General features: G+C 47.8%; 1 protein-coding gene across 4 annotated transcripts in view; it reads left to right on the top strand.

Moving 5' to 3' along the window:
- Nucleotides 1–10,534: 10,534 nt before the first annotated feature.
- The window catches only part of MYO18A (myosin XVIIIA), a 124,872-nt gene continuing 113,775 nt past the window's right edge, over nucleotides 10,535–21,631 (top strand). For all 4 annotated transcript variants that reach the window (XM_063146401.1, XM_063146400.1, XM_063146398.1 and 1 more), the window contains exon 1: nucleotides 10,535–11,625. In XM_063146401.1, the coding sequence (XP_063002471.1) occupies nucleotides 10,618–11,625 (1,008 nt within the window). In that variant the 5' untranslated portion in view covers nucleotides 10,535–10,617. The remainder of the gene's footprint in view (nucleotides 11,626–21,631) is intronic.

Genomic DNA, 21,631 nt, shown 5'->3' with positions numbered 1-21,631 from the left:
ATTGTGAGTGGAAGGCAGGTCCTGGGTTCAAATGTGAAAGGATACGTGGAGGGTATGTGAGCTTTCTGCATGTTCCAGACTCCTCGCCCCCATCCCAAATATACATGCATACACAAAGGGGAGGGCTTGGTTGAGTATTTCTCATTCTTACACAAACACACATGCTCTTGTGCATACACGTACACACAGAATTTTAAGTGTGTGTGTGTGGTTAACATGCCGTGCCATCTGGTGTCCTGTGCAGATGCTTCTGCATTTCTGTCAAAAGCATCTAAATTACTTGACTTGAGGGGGACGGTGTTTGCGTACAAACACCTTGGCTTGACGGTGCAGTGTGTGTGTGGGGGCTACACCCGCAGGTTTTGGTGGTGCTTTGTGTGTGCATAGCACACTTGTGCAGTCAATTTGATGAGTGACCTATTCCAGCTTTATGGAGGTAGGGGTGGTGAGTTGGTGGCGTTCATTCTTTGTAAGGGTTGCAGTCCCGTCCCCCAACTCTTAGTTCTGCACCTGTCCCTTCGTGGGAACACACCAGTTGGGAAAGGAGCAATGTATTGGTTTTTTTTTGTCCTGAGCTTTTAGAGGTGTAATTGGGGGAAACCTTGCATGAGGCAGCTGGGGATACTGGCTTCCCTCAGGACACCTACATTTAAGTTGGTCCTTTGGCTGCAATTTGTCTTGCTTTTTTGAGGGCAAAAGGCTTTTCTGTGTGTTCTCAGCATCTTTAACACTCTCAGTGGTACCTTTGCAAGGGCTAGGCTTTTGTGGTGCTAATCTTTTACTGGTAGTTCTACCAGGGAAGACAAAGAGACACTTGGCAAGTTATGCTTTCAGAATGCACATGCTAAAAACATAAGGAACATAGGAAACTGCTTACACTGAGTTTGGATTACTGCAATGCGTTATATGTGGGGCTGCCTTTGAAAACGCTCCAGAAACTTCAACTGGTACAAAACAGGGCAGCACAGTTACTAACAGGGACTGGCCAACGAGACCACATCACGCCAGTCCTTTTCTAGCTTCATTGGCTGCCAGTCCAGGTCCGGGCCCGATTCAAAGTGCTAGTATTGACATTTAAAGCCCTAAACGGTTTGAGTCCAGGTTATCTGAAGGAAGTCTCCTTCCATATGTACCTGCCCAGACCCTAAGGTCATCCTCAGGGGTCCTTCTCCGTGAGCCCCTGCCAAAGAAAGTAAGGCAGGTGGCTACCAGGAGGAGGGCCTTCTCTACTGTGGCACCCCGGCTGTGGAATGAGCTTTCTAAGGAGGTTCGCTTGGCACCTACATTATATACTTTTAGATGCCAGGTGAAGACCTTTTTATTCTCCCAGCATTTTAACAGTCTATAAATAAATTTTAACTTTGCTGTTTTGAATTTGTATTTTTGCATTGCTGCTGTTTTTATCTTTGTTGTGCTTTTTTATTGTATTTTATATTATGGTTTTATACTATTGTTTTGTTTTGAATTGTCTTAAATTTATAAACCGCCCAGAGAGCTCCGGCTATTGGGCGGTATAGAAATGCAATAAATAAATAAATAAGCCTTTGGGTCCATCTAGCCCAGTATTGCTGACGCTGACTGGCAGCAACGGCTCTCCAGGGTTACAGACAGGCGTCTTTTCTTGCCCTATCTGGAGATGCTGGGGGTTGAATTTCTGCCTACTTTTGCCCAATGTGCACCTAAGTGGTGCGTGTATGCATGGGCCAGGAGGGCCTTTCGATAGATCCCTGTCCTGTATTAAGCGGCACTAATATCAGTACAGCTATGTCTGTTATTTGGCTCCTTCTTAAGAGGGCCTTTAGACATTTTAACAGGGCAAACCCTGATGAGCATACCTGTAAAGTAGGCCTGGTTGCAAACCTGGCTTTGCTGCATTCAGTCTTCACATTTATTAGGTGCACGCTTTAAACATCGAACGTTTGTACCCTAAAACGTAACTGTGTGAACAGGCTTTTGAAAACAGCTGGTGGATGCATGTGTCTGCCTTCCATTTCGGAGGAGTTGCAGTAATAGCATTCACATGAGCCAAGCAGAATGGTAGGTTATTATTATTATTATTATTTATTTATATAGCACCATCAATGTACATGGTGCTGTACAGATTACACAGTAAATAGCAAGACCCTGCCGCATAGGCTTACAATCTAATGGTATTCCTCTAATGGTAATTCAAGAAGGTGTGTCTTATTTCCTTTAATGTTTGCATGTATTTTGCAAATGGGAATTACATTCAGCAAAGACATGTCGGGTTATTTTCATTCCTCCTAGGAGAGGCTTGGTAGGGTACCTGCTCTGCATAAACAACATCCCAGATTTAATCCCCGGTTCAAAGATCAGGCGCCACAGCAGGCAAGACCGACCACAATGGACAAATAGACTGATATGGTACAAGTTAGCCACCCATATTGTCTATAATTTATATTCTTCCTTTTAATACCAATTCAAAAAAATTCAAAATATATTTCAGAGTTGCTTGGTTCTGCCTTCTATGTGTGCGAGTAGGCAGAGGAACTGTTCGATGGAGGAAATTGGGTTCTGCTTCTGTCATATTCCCTCGAACAGTTTAGACAGGAGTGCATTTAGTCTGTCCTTCCTCTGTCAAAATCCTCTATGTGTGAACACGACAGGAGTTAAAAGAGCATGCCAGTTAAACTGAAGGGGGCTGTTCTTGTGAACAAGGCCTCACTTGGGCTGGGCAGTCAGCCATCGAGAACAAAATCCATCCATTGTCAGAAATGTATCCTAGTTGGCTGACAAACCACATTGGGCTTGGAGTACCCAGCAAATTGTGTGAGCCGAGCAAGCAGGTCCCCTTTTGTCCTGTCACAAGGTAGGCAGGTGTGTCTTTGGGGCAGTTCCTTTGCTGCCGTTGGCCGGTGCATCATCGTCTGATTCCATCACGTCTGCCGTTTCTCCTCCCTGATTCTTGACCTTTACACGGGAGTGATTTTACCCTGCGTTGAATGGCGGGTAGTCAGGTTCCCTTTGCGCCCGTCGGGCTGAGCTTACCTCTTGTGCTCCTGCTGCGTCATAACATACCTGGTGAGTTTGCTCATCTAGTGGGCGGGGGTGTCATCCGAATGCCTGAATCAGGGAAAGCGAGTTCCGGCTGTAGGGTGTGGAATTTGGGTTTTCTGTCTTGCAACTGGTCGCGGCTGTGTTTTCTCTCTCTCTTGCATTGGCTCAGTGGAGCTGTTTCACAAGGGACTGCCCTTGGTTTGTCACAGCAAGTATTGCAAATGAAGCCCGGGCATACGAGCAGGCTAAAGTTGCACCCTTGTGCAGGCCTTCCTGGAGAGGGTGGAGTCCCGGTGTGCAAACAGTTTGCAAAGCCTCCAGATTAAACTCCCCTGCTCAGAAAGCCAACGTTCCTGCTTGGGTGAAGGTGGCCTGTGTGATCTTTTTAAAACCACCTTAGCCAAGGTTGGTGGTCTGCCTAGTATCAAATCCAGTCCCGGTTTGATTGGTGGGGCCCTGTTATGGGAACATTCTTGGCTTTTACCAACGGATGAGGAGCGCACTCTGCTTTCGAGGGCTCTGCCCCATTTGTAGGTGCTACCTTTGTCTTGCCATAGTCAGCCTGAGCTTGGTGCAGAGGACGGTCCGCTTGTGTGCCAGGAGATGTACTGGCGGTTTGCTCTGTGTGCTGTAATGAGGACCTTGAAATGTTATCTTGTCTAATAAAGAACCAGTGGGAGTGGGGGAGAGGAGGAACTCGTAAGGAATTGTGAAGTAAATGTGAATACAGTCCTGTCGGGTTGCATCAAAGTTCTTCTGGCCCAGCCTTTTCTTTCTAACCAGGGCTGTCCAGCTGTTTTATGGAAAGCTTGCAGCCACCGCTCCATGTTTCTAAGGGCCCGTGGGCAAGACACCCTCCATGGGGTCCTTCCCTCAGCGAATCTGTCTTCTCACTGCCATGGTCACCAGCTCCTCCTCCTCCTCCTCCATCTCCTCTTCCTCATCACGGCTGCCGCTTGCTTACTGCGCAAGCAGAGAGCCAGGGAGCACAGAGGCTGCGGCATCTCTTGCACCTCCTTCTCACCACCGCCATTGTCTGGGCTGGAGCAAGAGGCAGGTGAACAAGCCGGTTGCATTGGTGAAGAGGAGCAGCAGCTCCAGCGGGTTCATAGAATCATAGAATAGTAGAGTTGGAAGGGGCCTACAAGGCCATCGAGTCCAACCCCCTGCTCAATGCAGGAATCCACCCTAAAGCATCCCTGACAGATGGTTGTCCAGCTGCCTCTTGAAGGCCTCTAGTGTGGGAGAGCCCACAACCTCCCTAGGTAACTGGTTCTATTGTCGTACTGCTCTAACAGTCAGGAAGTTTTTCCTGATGTCCAGCCAGAATCTGGCTTCCTTTAACTTGAGCCCGTTGTTCCGTGTCCTGCACTCTGGGAGGATCATAGAATCATAGAATAGCAGAGTTGGAAGGGGCCTACAAAGCCATCGAGTCCAACCCCCTGCTCAATGCAGGAATCCACCCTAAAGCATCCCCGACAGATGCTTGTCCAGCTGCCTCTTGAAGGCCTCTAGTGTGGGAGAGCCCACCACCTCCCTAGGTCACTGATTCCATTGTCGTACTGCCCTAACAGTCAGGAAGTTTTTCCTGATGTCCAGCTGGAATCTGGCTTCCTTTAACTTGAGCCCATTATTCCTTGTCCTGCACTCTGGGAGGGTCGAGAAGAGATCCTGGCCCTCCTCTGTGTGACAACCGTTTAAGTATTTGAAGAGTGCTCTCATGTCACTGTGCCCCTGCTAGGGTGTGGGCTCTCGGCAAGTGCCCAGTTATTCCGACCCTTGTCATGGGCCCTGCCTACATGCACGATATGTGTCGCTGCTCCCTGTTTTTTTCTCCCCGACTTTTTGTACTTAGAGAGAGACTGCTGCTGAACATGGGGGTTCTGTATCAGTGTTATGCTATATTGAAGGTATCTTAGGATGTTACGCTATGCTGAAGAAGCCCCTTGTCATTTTGCAATGGGCTCAGAACTTTCTGTTAGTAATCCAGTAGCCCTTCTATAAAACCTGGCCAGTTCATGGAGTATAGGTCCGTCAGAAGCAACAATTCATAGGGTAGTTAAACTCAGTTTAAACTCAGTTTAACTATTACAGTATTTAAACTGAGCCTCTGTGTGCAGGGATGGTATATCTCCCAAGTACCCAAGTCTCTTCCGGCAGGCCTACCCAGAGGAATTTTAAACCTAAGAATTTTTAGATGTTGTGATGGTTATTTTAATATTGTATTTCTTTTTATATGCTCTTTTAACTAATTTTATGTATTATATTGTGTTTGGTGTTGTTCCCTGCCTCTATCCAGAGGGAGAGGCGGGTAATAAATAATATATTATTATTATTATTATTATTATTATTATTATTATTATTATTATTATTTGGATCGGGGACGGCTGTCTCTCATTATGCCCTGCTTCTGAGCTTCTCCCTAGCTGCTGGATCTAAATAACTGCTAGATTTGGTATTTTTCCAAACAGAGCTGGGCAGCGGATGTTGTTTTATTTGTCCCTGCAGCCGTCGGTACAACCTGAAATCGGTTTTGCACCTTGCAAAGACTAATCTAATTATGTCTGCCTAACGCACCTCCTGAGCTCCATCTTAAGACTGTTAACGAACTATAGACTTTGGGACTCCAGCATCATGGTCAGCCTTTTCTGTCCCCTGCCACATCTGGAGGACACAGGCTGTGCAAGGCTGGTGGAAACCTACTGTGGCTAATTCCTATAATTCCCGGAGTTCTTGGAAGACCCGTGCTTGTTTTTGCATCCCTAATACATACATTACTTTACAAGCAATTTATACTCGCAGTACAGTTGTAGCTTTAGGGGGCAACGTAGAGAGGAAAATGCCCACCCTTCGGGGTGTTTAAAGTGTGTTAAGTGTGTTATTAATGTAAACAACGCCCTTAGACGAGATTCAAGGGTGCGAGGAGGCCTCAGCTTGTAGAAGAGGCAGAATCCCAACAGAGTTGTGAATGCTGGTTCTGCCTGCGTCAGCTAGCAGGCGAGGTTCCTTCCTGCCGCAGCATAAATGCAAGCTTTTGAAAGAGGCTCTGTTCCTCAGAGATTTGCCCTGCCCCATGGGGGTGGGGGGAGACCGGACGCAACTCCTCTCTTTTCTCTCCCTGCCACCCCAAATCCATAATTCTCTGTGCAGTAGAGCTAACGTGGCTTAATGAATGGACCATTTCCAACATGGCCTGACGGGACTGCATGTGTTGCCCTGACCTTTTCCCTTCAGGGGTGGGAGTTGGTTGACGAAGCACCCAGGTTCAACGGGACAAAAAGAGAGAGACGTCTTACTCCAGCTAACCCAAGAGAGGCAGGGCTTTTTGCCTTGGCCTCAGAGAGGCCTCTGTTCCTTCAACAAGGGCCTTTGTGAGCTGGACGACTCTAGCTCCAAGAATGGCTTCTTTAGAGCAGGGCCTCAAACCCTCTCAACTTTAAGAGTTATTTAATAAGGACAGATACACCCTTATAGAATCATAGAATAGCAGAGTTAGACGGGGCCTACAAGGCCATCGAGTCCAACTCCCTGCTCAATGCAGGAATCCACCCTAAAGCATCCCCGACAGATGGTTGTCCAGCTGCCTCTTGAAGGCCTCTAGTGTGGGAGAGCCCACAACCTCCCTAGGTAACTGATTCCATTGTCGTACTGCTCTAACAGTCAGGAATTTTTTCCTGATGTCCAGCTGGAATCTGGCTTCCTTTAACTTGAGCCTGTTATTCCATGTCCTTCACTCTGGGAGGATCGAGAAGAAATCCTGGCCCTCCTCTGTGTGACAACCTTTTAAGTATTTGAAGAGTGCTCTCATGTCTCCCCTCAATCTTCTCTTCTCCAGGCTAAACATGCCCAGTTCTTTCAGTCTCTCTTCATAGGGCTTTGTTTCCAGACCCCTGATCATCCTGGTTGCCCTCCTCTGAACACGCTCCAGCTTGATAACTAGAAAACTTTATTTTAGTCATCCAGAAATGGAGCCTAAACTGTGTGTGTGTTTCTCTTAAATATCTAGTTATAGGTGTCTGCATGGTGACATCCAACGCAATACAATTTTTTGAATGTTAGGACTGGGCTTTTGGGGTCAGGGAGATCAGCCTCCAGCCCAGCTATGGATCCCTCTGGGCAGCCTCAGGCAAGTGGCGCTCTCTCTCTTGACCTACCTCACAGAGCAGTTGTGAGTGTAAAATATACTCTGAGCTTTGTGGAGAAAGGGTGGGATAACAGCGTCATCAGAGAGATGAAGGATCTGCTACAGGTGTGCTTGACGTGAGCCAGGGGAAGGGTCACATTGTTCAGTGGTAGACAACCTGCTTTGCAGGTACAAAGTCCCAGGTTCGGTCCTTGTCAGGTCCAGATCGGCTGGGAAAGGCTCTTGCCTGGAATCCAAGAGAGCCACTGCAAGTCAGTATAGAATAGGGATGGGGAACATGGGTTTCTCCAGACGTTGTTGGATTGCAATGCCCATCAGCCCTTGCCAGCACAGCCAACGGCGAGGGATGCGGAGAGTTGCAGACCAATAGCCTGCGTAGACACTACTGAGCTAGGGATGTTAGTGGTCTGTGTGACGTGGCAGAAAGCTGCTTCCTGTGTAACAGCAACATTCTCCCCTTCTCTCCATCAATGACCTGCTTTTGAAATTCCCTTCTGTTGCAAATGTGTTTTGTCATGTGACATACTGGAGCTGCTGTTTTGAGAAGCCTGCACCCAAAACCTAACTGGGCATTCAGCTGTAGGTCTCTTTGGATTCGCTGGTCATAAAAGCCAGGTGTGCAAAGAGCCGTTCGCCTGGTTGGCCCTGGCAAGCAAAAACAGCCTCTCGGCAACTCGACTGGGAAGCGTTTACTATATGATGATGATGATGATGATGATGATGATGATGATTAGCATTTTTATACCGCCCAATAGCTGAAGCTCCCTGGGCGGTTCACAAAAACTAAAACCATTCAAAGTATAAAACAAACAGTATAAAAACATGATATAAAATACACATTGAAAACTGATTAAAAACACACCATACATGTTTAAAACATCTTTAAAACATCCTTAAAACATCCTAAAAATGTTCTAAAATTTCACTGGATAGGCCTGCCGGAATAGATCAGTCTTGATTGCTTTTTTAAATTCTAAAAGACTGTCAAGTTGACGAATCTCCTCCGGCAGGCCATTCCACAGTCTGGGAGCAGCAGAAGAAAAGGTGCTCTGGGTAACAGTTAATCTAGTTTTTGCTGGTTGAAGTAGATTCTTCCCAGAGGACCTGAGTGTGCAGGGTGGATTGTACAGGAGAAGGCGATGCCGTAGGTAGCCTGGACCCAAACCATGTAGGGCTTTAAAGGTGATAACCAACACTTTGTACTTCGTCCGGAAACTAATCAGCAGCCAGTGAAGAGGTTTTAAAACTGACTGATCTAGTTAGGTGCAGGCAAATGGGCTGTAAAAATGTGTGTGTGTGTGTGAGTCACTTTTCTTGGCTTGTTTGCGATGTTGTCGAATCTCGGGTTGTTCATTAACTGCTGTCGGGCTTAAAAGAGAAGTGCAGAAACAGTCCCTTGGTTAAAATAAAATTTAAAAAACAGACCAGCCTTGTAAATTAAGCCCGCAGGAGTTCCTAGCCTGCCCCAACTAGCCTTGGCAGAGGAAGGATGCTGCATCCCTCTTGCAGCAGCATGGAGAAGGGGGCTTTCTCTCTCACGCGGCCCACTTGGGTTTCTATGCTGGGTGCAGAGGTGGGATGGAGCCCCTCGTCCTTCCCATGCCAGTGTGCTCAGTCGCCTGCGTGGAATTCCTGGTTGTCTATGGCTACCAAGCTAGGCCTTAAAGACAAGGTCTGGAATAGTCCTTGTTCCCTATGAATTGGAAATCTGGGTGGCCTGCAGACTTCAGAGACCAAATTGATAAGCAGCTGATTTTAGGAAAAGAGGAGGCTGCCCAGTGGAGGCCGGTGACTCAGATGTCAGTGGGGCAGAGAATCTGTTCCAGTGTTTCAGTCACAGCCAGTCAGAGCTCTAAAGGAGCTCTCCAAGGTGCGAATTGGATGGTTCCTTTAGGAGTATCGTCCCCTGTCATACCCCCCTCCCCCTATTAGCAGATTGAGTCTGGGACCTCCTGCATTCGACAGCTTGATGAAAATGTCCACCCAGTGTGCGGCCACTGTAAAGAAGGCAAACTCCATGTTAGGCATTATAAGAAGGCATTGAGAATAAAACTGCCGGTATCATACTGCCTTTATACAAATCTATGGTGCAACCACACTTTGTATACTGTGTACAGTTCTGGTCACCACACCTAAAAAAAGATATCATAGAGCTGGAAAAAGTGCAGAAAAGGGCAACTAAAATGATTAAGTGGCTGGAGCATCCCCCCTACAAGGGAAGGTTACATCAACTGGGATTGCTTAGCTTGGAAAAAAGGAGGCTAAGGGGAGACATGATAGAGGTGTACAAAATTATGCATGGTGTGGAGAATGTGGAGAGGGAGACATTTTTCTCCCTCTCTCAAAATACTAGAACCGAATGGGGTCACCCCATGAAGCCGATGGGTTTGAGATCCAGGATAAATAAAAGGAAGGACTTCTTCACACAGTGCATAGTTAAATTACGGAACTCACTACCACAAGATGTAGTGATGGCCACCCATTTGGATGGCTTTAAAAGGGGGTTGGATAAATTCCTGGAGGTGGAGGCTGGCTACTAGTCCTGATGGTTGTGTGCTATCTCCAGTATCCGAGGCAGTAAGTCTGTGTGCACCAGTTGCTGGGGAACATGGGCGGGAGGGTGCTGTTGCACCATGCCCTGCTGTGTTGTTCCCTGGCCGGTGGCTGGTTGGCCACTGTGTGAACAGAGTGCTGGACTAGATGGACCCATGGTCTGATCCAGCATCAGGGCACTTCTGATGTCCACATTAGGTGCTCTACAGCGGAGCTACCTAGTGTCTTACCTCCGTGTTGTGGACTATCAAGGGAAACTGGTGTAGCATTGGTATAGCGGTGTGTCTTTGGTGCCAGCCTTAGGGGCCCTTCCAGAAACTTTCAGGTCCTTTCAAAGACACAGCTCGCTTATGTTGTCGTGGGTGCAGGTTGTTCTGTGTGCACCCAGAGGAGCTGTGCTGGGGAGAGGGGGGAGAATAATTTCATTTCTGAGCCCGTTGGGATGACAATTTTTCTCCTGTTAGGAATGCAGCACTTAATTCTTGGGGTGGGGAAGGCTGTTTCGCTGCAGTGTTCCTCTTTTTAATTTGGTTTCTCAAGCTTGGTGAGGAATCATCACCTACAGGGGACCTAGCAGCGAAACGCTGTTAAGCGCTGACTGGGGGATGCTGGGTATTGTAGTCCAACACATCTGGAGGGTGCTGTGTTGGGGAAGGCTGCTGGAAAGTGAATGGGAAGTTGGATGGCTCTCTCAGGCCCTCTGCGTGCCACAGACGTGCAGCGTAGTTACATGTGGCTAGGAGGTTTGTCATTCTTGTAAACCTATTTGCAAGGCTGTTTTAAAACATATATATTTGTGTTTTCCTCACAGGGAGACGGGCGGGGATCAAGAGTTTGGAGTCTCTGGCTGACAGCAGCGCAGCGCCGTTGAGCCTGGGCACGTCCCAGGATTGTCTTCCGCCATGTTTCACTTGATAAAAAAGGACAGAGATGGGTCCCGCAGGGAGAAGAAAGAGAAGAAGGAGAAGAAGGAGCGGATGTCGGCTGCCGAGCTGAAGAGCCTGGAGGAGATGAGCATGCGACGGGGCTTCTTCAACCTCAACCGCTCCTCCAAGCGGGACTCGAAGAGCCGGCTGGAGATCTCCAACCCGATCCCCATCAAGGTGGCGAGCGGCTCTGACCTCCATCTGACTGACATTGATTCGGACAGCAACCGGGGGAGCGTGATCCTGGATTCCGGGCCCCTCAGCACGGCCAGCTCCAGCGATGACCTCAAGGTGGACGACGGCACCTTCAAAGGCTCCGTGCTCCAGCGAGCCGCCAAGTTCGGCTCGCTGGCCAAGCAGAACTCCCAGATGATCGTCAAGAGGTTCTCCTTCTCACAGAAGAGCCGTGACGAAAGCGCCTCGGAGACCTCCACGCCGTCTGAGCACTCGGCCGCCCCTTCCCCGCAGGTGGAAACGCGGATGCTGGAGGTCCAGCTGGCCAAACAAGGCCTGACGCCAGGACCTCCGTGCGTCCCTTCGGCATCTGCCTCACGAACCCGGCTGCCCGAGGTGGTCAGCAAGAGGTTCCCTGCCGAGCTGAAGCTCCCTGTGGTGGTGCCCCCTCAGCCCCCCGTCCCCAGGCAGCTGGAGCTGCAGCGGCGTAACACGGGCGACTTCGGCTTCTCACTGCGCCGTACCACCATGTTGGACAGGGCCTCTGATGGGCAGGTGTACCGGCGTGTAGTGCATTTTGCCGAGCCCGGTGCTGGGACCAAAGACCTGGTGCTTGGCTTGGTGCCGGGTGACCGGCTGGTTGAGATCAATGGGCGGAATGTGGAAAATAAGTCCCGGGACGAGATTGTGGAGATGATCCGGCAGTCGGGCGAGATGGTGCGCCTGAAAGTGCAACCCATCTTGGAGCTAAGCGAGCTGAGCCACTGCTGGCTGAGGAGTGGGGAAGGCCTCCACCAAGCAGCCTTTGATGTGAGTAGCTGCTTCACTTCAGAGCACAACTGGGGTAACAAGGGATCCTTAAGCAGAGGTGCGGCTAAGAATGTGGTATTTCTTTGGAAACAGGCAGATCAGAACCCAGAACTCTGGGTTGTTTAGGGAGTAAACAATCCAGAGTTAAGCCATGGTTGGGTTAGTGGCTAGGAAGCTGGAGGCAATGTGTTTGCACGCTCCAGTGCAGCTGCGTCACTTCATGGGTTGTTTAACCCAGGAATTGGGTGTTAACATGTGAACCAGTTCAATAGCTACTTGTTTGAAATAGAATTGTATAAAACAGTGGGCACAGTAGTATATAACTCCACTGAAAATTGCAAAGATGCAACAGGGGTATTCTGAGATGTGCCGGAAATCTAATAAAGACAGGAGAATTTTTTGCCATTGTTGGTGGTAGTGTAAACAAGATAAGAGATGCAGGTAACATCAGGTAATAAAATTCTGGGGAGAAAGTTACCTCTGGAGCCTACGATTTTTTGTATTAACAAACTTCAAAGGGCTAATTAAAGAAGGAAACATTCTTTTATCATATGATTGTTGCCACTAGAGTAGTATATGCAAAACACTGGAAATCTAATTCCAGCTGGACATCAGGAAAAACGTTGTGACTGTTAGAGCAGTACGACAATGGAACCAATTACCTAGGGAGGTCGTGGCCTCTCCCACCCAAGAGGCCTTCAAGAGGCAGCTGGAGAACCATTTGTCAGGGATGCTTTAGGGTGGATTCCTGCATTGAGCAGGGGGTTGGACTTGATGGCCTTTTAGGACCCTTCCAACTCTACTATTCTGTGATTCATTTTTATGTTTTTGAGGGTGGCAGGGGGAAGAAAACGTAACATATTTTTGTTCGGGCCTTTCTGTTCTATACAGCATCGCAGTACATGGTCGGTACCATAGAGTGATTTAGTAGTGTAGAGATTTTGTGATTCATGGGCATCTTTTATTCATTTTGTTTAATAATTGTGCCAAGGTATTGATAATCCAAGGATTATCAATTTCTTGGCACAGCTATTAAACAAAATGGAGACAATAGCCAAGGAATCAGAAGAAGCTGTTAGGTTTAGGAAGGGCAAATTTGGGAGAAATCTTTAAAAGTAAAGATATAACATTGGAAACCAAAGTCAGGGTTATTCAGACCGTGGTATTTCTGATCTCCATGTATGGATGCAAAAGTTGGACAGTGAATAAATGAATAGGAGGAAGATCGACTCATTTGAAATGTGGTGTTGGAGGAGAGTTTTGAGGATACCGTGGACTGCTAAAAAGGCAAATAAATGGGTTCTAGAACGAATGAAGCCAGAACTCTCACTAGAAGTGAAAATGCTGAAGCTGAGATTATCCTACTTTGGACATATAATGAGAAGAAATGATTCACTAGAATAAAACAATAATGCTAGGAAAAGCAGAAAGTTGAAGGAAAAGAGAAAGACCAAATAGGAAATGGATGGACTCCATAAAGGAAGATATGGACATGAAGTTACACGATCTGAATAGGGTGGTTTGCAGCAGGTCACTGATTTATAGGGTTGCCATAAGTTGAAGTCAACCTGAAGGCACATAACTGACTTTATTTATTTCAGACTGGAGGGCTCCTAGCGCTACCAATGAAAGCACATTGAGCATTGATTCTATCTTTTCCTCCTTACTAGGGTTTTATTTTGTGCCTGGAAAGAAAAAGTCAGAAGTAGCAGGAAAACACAGGAAGGTTGTAAATGGAAGATGTGGTTGTCTGGACCCTGCATAAAATTCCACGGGGGAAGCAAGAGCTTAGTCTGGAAGCACCCTTATAACTCACCCACCCCTGTTTGTGATATGTGTCTTTTCGGTTACAGATTTTTCTGTTTGAGCCCATCTACCATCCCAAGACATTACTTTTTTTTTAACTTTCTGCTATGGTTTTTTTTCTATTATCTCCGCTTTCCAAAAAGGGGTCAGTGGTTGTGATCACTTGGCCATAGCTGTGCTGATCCTTCCTGTGAACATGAGAGCCCTGCCCCATACAGTGGTGTGCATGTAGCTGTAGAGCAAGCAATAAAGGCTTTAAGAGTACCTGTGAAGAGGAATAAGTAGAAGCATAATAGGCAGGTGACCCATATTCTCCTGGCTGACTGCAGCACCCCGTGTTAGAGATATCTGAGCTTGCTTGAGTGTGTGCGTGTATGCCTGTCTTTGTACCGATGGGATCATTTTAAATCCCATCAAAACCCCTGAAGGCCCCTGGGAGTTAAGTCGGCCTGGTGGCACGGAGAAACCCATTGGAGCGTGTATTCCTGGCGTAGGAATAAATGTGCCCTGTTTTCAAACGGAAAGGAAGCACATGGTGTTTACAGCTTCTGAGTCAAGCGTGCAGCCAGGGCTGTTAAAATCTTGGATGCCGGAAAAGCTGCCAACTGAGCTCATGGCGCAGGTGCTGGGGAGGAAGCAGTGTGGCAATATGAGGCATAAGTGGAACTTGGCAGGAGCTCTAAGAAATCCCTTTAAGTGGACAGGACACTTTTCGTTGAGATCAGTGGAGGCCAAATGTGTCCGGGACGTAGAGCCCTCCGCTTGCTTCCGGCTGCTCTCTTTATTCAGGGCTGTGTGTATAACCATGCCATATGTATACAACAGCACAGCACAGAATTTGGAATGCAGTTTCTGGCTTGGAATTTAGTATCCCGAGAATGTCTTGGGTATATAACTGGTGAGAATTCTTGAGATGCCACTTCTGCTTTTTCTCTAGCAGGAACTCTTCAAGCTGCCTGGTCTCTAGGAGCTCTGCCTGCAAGAACGTCTCCCAACAGATCTGGATTTGCAGGCTTTGTTTTGTTCCAAGCCAATACAGCTACTATATTTCTCCATTTCCTTGCAGGCTAAAGCCTTCCCCAACCTGGTGCCCTCCAGTTGTGCTGGACTGCAGATCCAGGCAGAGCTAAACAGTTGTAGGGTATTAGGTTTGAATTCTTACCACCTTGCCAAAACATAAACTTGGGCCAGGATGGCAACTCAGCCAGTGGAAGATCTTTGGGATTGTCTTGGATATGCCATCGGAGGTGCGGAAGCAAATCCTGGAAGGGTAGATGGTGGAGCACAAAACACAGAAGTAAGCCTCTCGGAGAAGTGGTTGGCCGGCACTCATAGCAGCTCACTTTCAGTCGAGAGTGTTTCTGTTCCCTCCGCAGGACTCCAGTGTTAAGGGATCTTTTCGTGGTAGCTTTTGTGTAGAGAGCCACTTGCCTGCTCAAACACCGATGGTGAGTGGAAATTGCCACTAAGCCACTAGGCCAGAAAGTATTGCAAACGTTTTTTTTTATTTTCAGGCTACATATGGCAGACATGAATAGGTGTGGGCAGGGTAGTTAGAAAGAAATGTGGACTAGTGTCCTTTGCAGAATTATTTGCAAGGCTGCTGAAGTCTCTTCTTTAGCTGGCGGCTTGTAGTCAGTCTGTCAGGCTTGCCTCGCCAAGCCTTCGTCTTCCACACCCATCAGTTAAACCCTTTCACTTCTCTCTCAATGTTGTGGTGGCTGCTGGAGCCCCAGTTATTCCTGCTGGGTGTCCTGTACCTTATTTATTTGATTTGTACCCCGCCTTTTGATAAAAAAAATGACACTCGCGGTATCTTACAGAGACAATTAAAATCGGATAAAGCAATATATTAAAATACAATGAAAAACATAACAATTACTGAAGGAAACCTTGCATAAAGATTGCACAGGTAAGTAGCCTGTGGGCTCCTTAAGAGCTTCATTGAAGACGAAGTGTTGACTTTAGCTTCTAAGGGCTCCTGGCTTTCTCCTATCTCTAGAGAGACAGAACCGCCAGTCCCAATCCTGTTCTTCCTTTCCCTTTTCTTTCTTTTCTCCCTAGGCCCTTCCTGTAAGCTGTCAGCCACTTTGTGCTTCAGAGCTTCCATCACACACACAAAAATACATTCTTGGCTATGTCAGGCATGAAAAGTCTGTCGGCCAGCCCAGGCAGGAGAAGCGAAGCGCTCCCAGCTGGGGTTGTCTTCTGATACCTGGGCCTGCAAAAAAGGGATTGAGGTGTGAATGATCTAACTTTTGCACAAGCTGCCATAGAACTGAGTGCACACCAGGTGTGCACTCCGCAGTATTTCAGAAGGCTTATGAAATAGTTTCAAGAAAATAATTTCATGTACCCCCTTCCATCAATAGTGTCTTTGTACAGCACCATGTACATTGATGGTGCTATATAAATAAATAATAATAATAATAATAATTTATGGATTATTAATTGTAACTTTTGTAACCCACTTTAGGCCTTTTTAAATTAGAGAAAGATGGGATGTAAAAGCGGCAGGTGTTGGGATTTTGTTTTTGCTAAGCTCCTACTTGTCTCCTTCCATTGCCGCCGCCGCTGCACTTTCCTGTGCTCATGCTCCGCACATGGTGCAGTTTCATTTCCATTGGTCGTCCTGACTGGGTTTAATGGGATGCATCTAGATGTGCAGGATGGGTGAACAGCACTTAGGACACAGCAGCAGGGGTTGCTTTTCACTGGAACGAAACGGCTTGGCTCACCTGCTGGAGTCATCTGGAGCTCTTTTCACCTTTTTACCATTTTTTGGCTTGTGAGCCAACTTATGCCCTGTCCTGTCTGAGCCAGACCATGCTTTGGAAACCACTTGGTCGGACTTGCAATGCTCTATGTTCTGGTGCAGAACGTAGCAACCCATTTATTGACACGTATGGCCCAGAGATATTCTGTAATTGCTGTTTTACAGTTCTTTGCACTGGCTGCCAGTTAGCTTCCGGGCTCATTCCAAGGTGCTGCTTCTTACCTTCCAAACTTCAAAAGGTTTGGGCCCTGCATACCTTAGGGAGTGCCTCCTCCCTTATATCCCCCCTCCCTCTTAGCTCAGCATGTGAGGCCCTGTTCTAGCTCTCATCATTTAAGAAGAGCCCTGAGGCTGGATCAGACCGAGGGTCCAGTGGTCACACAGTGGTCAACCAGCTGTCGACCAGGGACCCACAAAGCAGGACATGGTGCGACAGCAGCCTCCCACCCATGTTCCCCAGCAACTGGTGCACGGAAGCTTACTGCCTCGAATACTGGAGATCGCACACAGCTATCAGGACTAGTAGCCATGGATAGCTTTCTCCTCCAGGAATTTATCCCACCTCCTTTTAAAGCCACCCAAATGGGTGGCCATCACTGCATCTTGTGGTAGTGAATTCCACAGTTTAACTATGTGCTGTGTGATGAAGTACTTTCCATATCCAAGGTCTCTATGGGCCTTAATCAGAACCTTCTCAGTTGTGGCACGGACTTGTAACTCCATTATTAGAGCCTATCTCGTCTAGTTCTTTGGATTATTTCCTTGGCTGCAGCTGTAGCCCTTGTGGCTTGTTGTCTGAACAGGCCCACTGTGGGGTAGTTCACATGAGCTGGACCTTAGCTGCTTGTGGTCAGTGCAGCTTGCTCATTTGAGAGACTCTGGTCTCAAAGGCACTGGTGAATCCTGAGAGAGACTCAAAATGAGAATTCGCTTCTTTCTGCAGCCTGCAGCTTTCACAAAACGTAACGCAGCGCTGGTGCTTTTTTTGTTTTCAAAGGGGGGGGGCGTGGCCGTTGTGGCTTTCCTGCCTCTTTTTTCCTTTTCTAGAAAATTGCTGCTGATGCTGAACAGCACCTGCCTTTGTAGAGATGATGAGATCAGCTGCTGTGAAACAATGTCTAGTACTCGTGAGCGTGGCACCCTCCTCTAACAAAGCAGTTCTGCAGAGGACACACAAGCTCTTGTTGTGTGGAGTGATGGAGGAGGAGCAGGAACACCCCATGCCAGAGTACCGTGCCGCCTTGCAAGGGTGGGTGCTCCGGCCCCTCCTCGCCCATTACCTTCTGGCCGACTGAAGCCCTGCCTATAACCACAGGCAACAGGCCTCCCTTTGTCCTTGCCGCGGGCGGACTCCCTGCGAGCCGTTCGTAGTTTTTCCATCTCGTCATCTTATTGACTGCATTGACAGCACGGCTAGCATCCTCCAGTACGAGTTGCCATGTGACAAACGGTCGTGGGCTATACCACGTGGACTGGGTGGTGGATGTGTTATCTTTTTCATAAGGGGGAGCCTTAAAAAAACTCCCTGGAAGTAAAATAACAAATATTTTACGAAGAGAGTCGTCCTACTTGCAGGGAGGTGTTTTTTTTTTTTTAACTATTACGGCTAGAGAATGATGGGAGTTGCAGTCCAATACATCTGGGCAAGGCTGTTTTAAATTATTATTTTGTACATGAGTGGACATTAAATAATGGTGTGCCGATAGACAAATAGGTTTGAGGGGGCAGGGGGAGAGAGCCGTCCGCCCCAGGATTCTACTGCAAATGCAGAGCAGGCCTAGGCCACACCACATGAGCACAACGCTGGACTAGATGGACCCTTGGTCTGATCCAGCAGGGCTTTTTCTCATGTTCTTATGTTCAGTGTCCCTGTTCGTTAGTCTAACCCAGGGTCTTTCGGCTGTTTTGGCCTACAACTCCTGTCAGCCATAGTCAGCATAGCCAATGGCGAGGGAGCATGGGAGTTGTAGGCCAAAACATTTAGAGAGCCACAAGTTACTCCCACCTCTGTTCTAACCTTGAGATGTGATTGTCTGTGAGGTTAGCATGATTAGAGGACAATCCTTCTGGACTGCTGGGTAGGTGGGTGAAAGAGGCCTGCGGTCCTGTGGCTTGCCCGTGGCCCCTTGTTGGGCTTAGTTCTTCAAGTGACTCCTACTCCCATCCCTGCCAAGCCATGCCCTCTCTGATAAATGCCAAGAAGCAGCTAGCTTCTTGGAAGCACCCCTAATTCTTGGGTGGCTTACTCACCGTCTGGATGGCTGGTTTCTAATCGGTGAGTTTGAACTGCGCAGTGACTTCCTGGCTGTCCTCCAGCTCTGCTCTCGGTGAATTTGCTTCCGTGTCTAATGATGTGAAATGAGTCTCTTGCCCTGACGGACAGATTAGGGAGCCGGCTATAGGCAGAGGGCTATTTATCTGGTGTTAAAGGAGCAACTGTACTCAAGTAGCTCTGTGAATTTCACCGTAGCCCAAAGCACTGTCCGTTTTGCTCTTTAATTCCAGTTATTTGACAGGAACCTGTCTTTTCTCTGTTCCTTGAAGTTGTACGTTTTTCATTCCAGTGCTTGACTACTTAGAGTAGTACAGCAGCTGGGCAATATTTCCCCCCTCTGAGGAGGTTTCCTGAATCTTTTGTATAGCTGGCTCATTTGCTTATTCGTATTGATTCGGAGGTCTTACTTTTAATATATGGAACGTAGACAGTATATCAGCATTGTTCTTGTTCATAGAATAGAGTGGGAAGGGGCCTCTAAGGCCATTGAGTCCAAACCCTGCTCAGTGCAGGAATCCACCTTAAAGCATCCCTGACAGATGGCTGTCCAGCTACCTCTTGAAGGCCTCTAGTGTGGGAGAGCCCACCACCTCCCTTGGTCATTTGTTCCATTGTCATGCCACTCTAACTGTCAGGACGTTTTTCCTGACATCCAGCCGGAATCTGGCTTCCTGTCACTTGAGCCCATTATTCCATATCCTGCACTCTGGGAGGATCGAGAAGAGATCCTGGCCCTCCTCTGTGTGACAACCTTTTAAGTATTTGAAGAGTGCTATCAGGTCTCCCCTCAATCTTCTCTTCTCCACGCTAAACATGCCCAGTTCTTTCAGTCTCTCCTCATAGGGCTTTTTTTCCAGACCCCTGATCTTCCTCATTGCCCTCTCTGAACACGCTCCAGCTTGTCTGCATCCTTCTTGAAGTGTTGTGCCCAGAACTGGACGCAGTATTCAAGATGAGGCCTAACCAGTGCTTAATAGAGGGTAATCAGTACCTTGTGCAATTTGGAAGTTATACTTCTATTAATGCAGCACAAAATAGCATTGTATGCATACAGGCTATTCCTCCCCAACCCACAATCTTCTACTGTTTTCTTTTGTGCAGGGCTTAGACTTCGAGGTTATTGATAGGTATTAAATACGTTAGCTGAAAGAATATTTAATGGGCTGTGGCTTGAGAAGGAGCCTTTGTAGTCACTGCCATGTTAGCGATGTGTTTATTACCTCCACCGTAGCCTCAGTCTGCAGGTTTGGAGAAGGACAGTAGCTCAGTCTACTGCACCTGCTTTGCATAAATATGGTCCTTACTACCCATTGCTCGGGACTTGCTTGTGCCAGCAAAGACTTCCTTTATGGGCTTCTTTTCTGCTATCCAATAAAGGGATCAAGTGATTCCAATTGCCAAGGTCAGCCAAAGTGGCTCCCCTCCCTTTCTCTTTGCAGTGTCCACCTGCCAGCAGGTGTCCACCTGTCCTTTGCCTGTGCCTAATGGGTTTTGACTTGAATTTGCATCCTGCATCTCCCTGCCTTGTCAGGAACTTTTTTTTCCTTCTTGTTCGGAGAGGATTTTGAACATAAAGCGCTTTGAAGCAGCAGGGCTCTTTTTAGTCTGTAGCGCCACAGAAGGTCCCTTGTTGGGTTCTCCCACCTCTTTTTTTCTCTACTCCTCTTACCCAGCAAAAATTACAGCAGCTTAGCTTGGAATTTCCTATTTTCATTCTTTCAGCTTCACAACTTCCTCAGGAGGAAGGAACCTTGCCTGTAGACTGGCCCACCTGTGGCTAGAATAGGATAGAGCCACTTCTGGCTTGCCTGTAGGTGAAGTCAACCTGGTCTTTTGCGGCGCTCTCCTTTGGGAGTGTGAGGAAGCCATGGCAGGCTCTCTGGATAAACCTGTTGCTGCTTTTGCTGCTGAAGAAGCTGAGATCCTCCCTGGGGCTTGTCCTGGAGGTGAGAGCACCTCCCGTGACAACAGGTGTGTGGCAGCAGCATGCTTGGACACCCGGCTGCACCGCCTCGCCACCAACATGGAACGGCTCGCCAGAGAGTTTGCGGCTCAGGGGGTGCGCCTTTCTACCCTTGAGGGGCGGATGGCTGCCCTGGAAGATTCGTCTGAGAGGCTGTCATATACCGAAAAGGAGGTCTGGCGTCAAATAGGTGAACTTGAGACTTGACAGTTGTGGGAAAGTGGCGTCATCTTGCAATGAAGAAACTGCCCAGGGCAAGTAAAAGTCCTCACTGTCATGAGGAGTCCTTCTTCCTTCACTGAAGGATTTTGAAAAGTTCTCCTAGTTCATTTGCCACTCTGGTGTGAGAGTTTGGGAAATCCCTCTCCTTTCCTGCACTGGCAAACTTCCTTGCATCTAGTGGCTTTTTCCTCTTGAGGAAGAGGGCAAAGCGACCGATTGCATCCTTTGCTCTAGTCCTGATCTAGCAGCAGTGCAATATTAGGTCCCCACAATGCAGAGAGGTTTTTGTTTGTGGAGAATGTTCAGTCCTGAATGTTTGCTGTACTAGAATGCCTCATCAAGATGAGGCCCCATTTCCTCTCCTTGCCTTCTAGCTAAGTAGCAATCACACACACACACACACACACACACACACACACACACACACACACACACTCAGTATTTGGATTCTTGGATCTGGGGAACAGAATAATTTTGTAACGGCCACACATGCAAGTGAGCTTCTTTTCATAATTCATTCTGGGTTCAGAATTTGGGCCATGTCTCCTTTCCTCCCCCTTTGCTGGCAAAAATGCACAGCCCTGGGCCAGAGGGATGAGGATGCTTTGGATAAAAAAGAGCTTTCTTCATGGAAGAAGTCCTCGTAGAATGTCTGCATAGGAGCAGACTGTCTCCCTGGTTTGATATTTGAGCGCAGAACCGGAGGCAGAATCCAAGCAGGTAGCCGACGTCAAAACTGAGGCAGACGAAACTGTAGGAATGCCAAAATTGGGTAAGGGAAAATTGGAGCTGGTTAAAACCTGGAACAGAGTAGTAGTAATTCTGGGCATACAGAGGGTCTGTCCTGACCTCGAATGGGTTGTATGACTTGTACTTTTGTGGTTCCCAGCCAGTCCGGCTTTGGAATTCGCTTCAGAATTATTCCGCATCTTCCAAACCCATTCTAGTTTTGGGAAAACTGCAC

This window comes from Elgaria multicarinata, chromosome 22, assembly GCF_023053635.1.
Source record: "Elgaria multicarinata webbii isolate HBS135686 ecotype San Diego chromosome 22, rElgMul1.1.pri, whole genome shotgun sequence".
In the NCBI taxonomy this organism is placed as follows: domain Eukaryota; kingdom Metazoa; phylum Chordata; class Lepidosauria; order Squamata; family Anguidae; genus Elgaria; species Elgaria multicarinata.
This window is presented reverse-complemented; position numbering and strand designations above follow the sequence as displayed.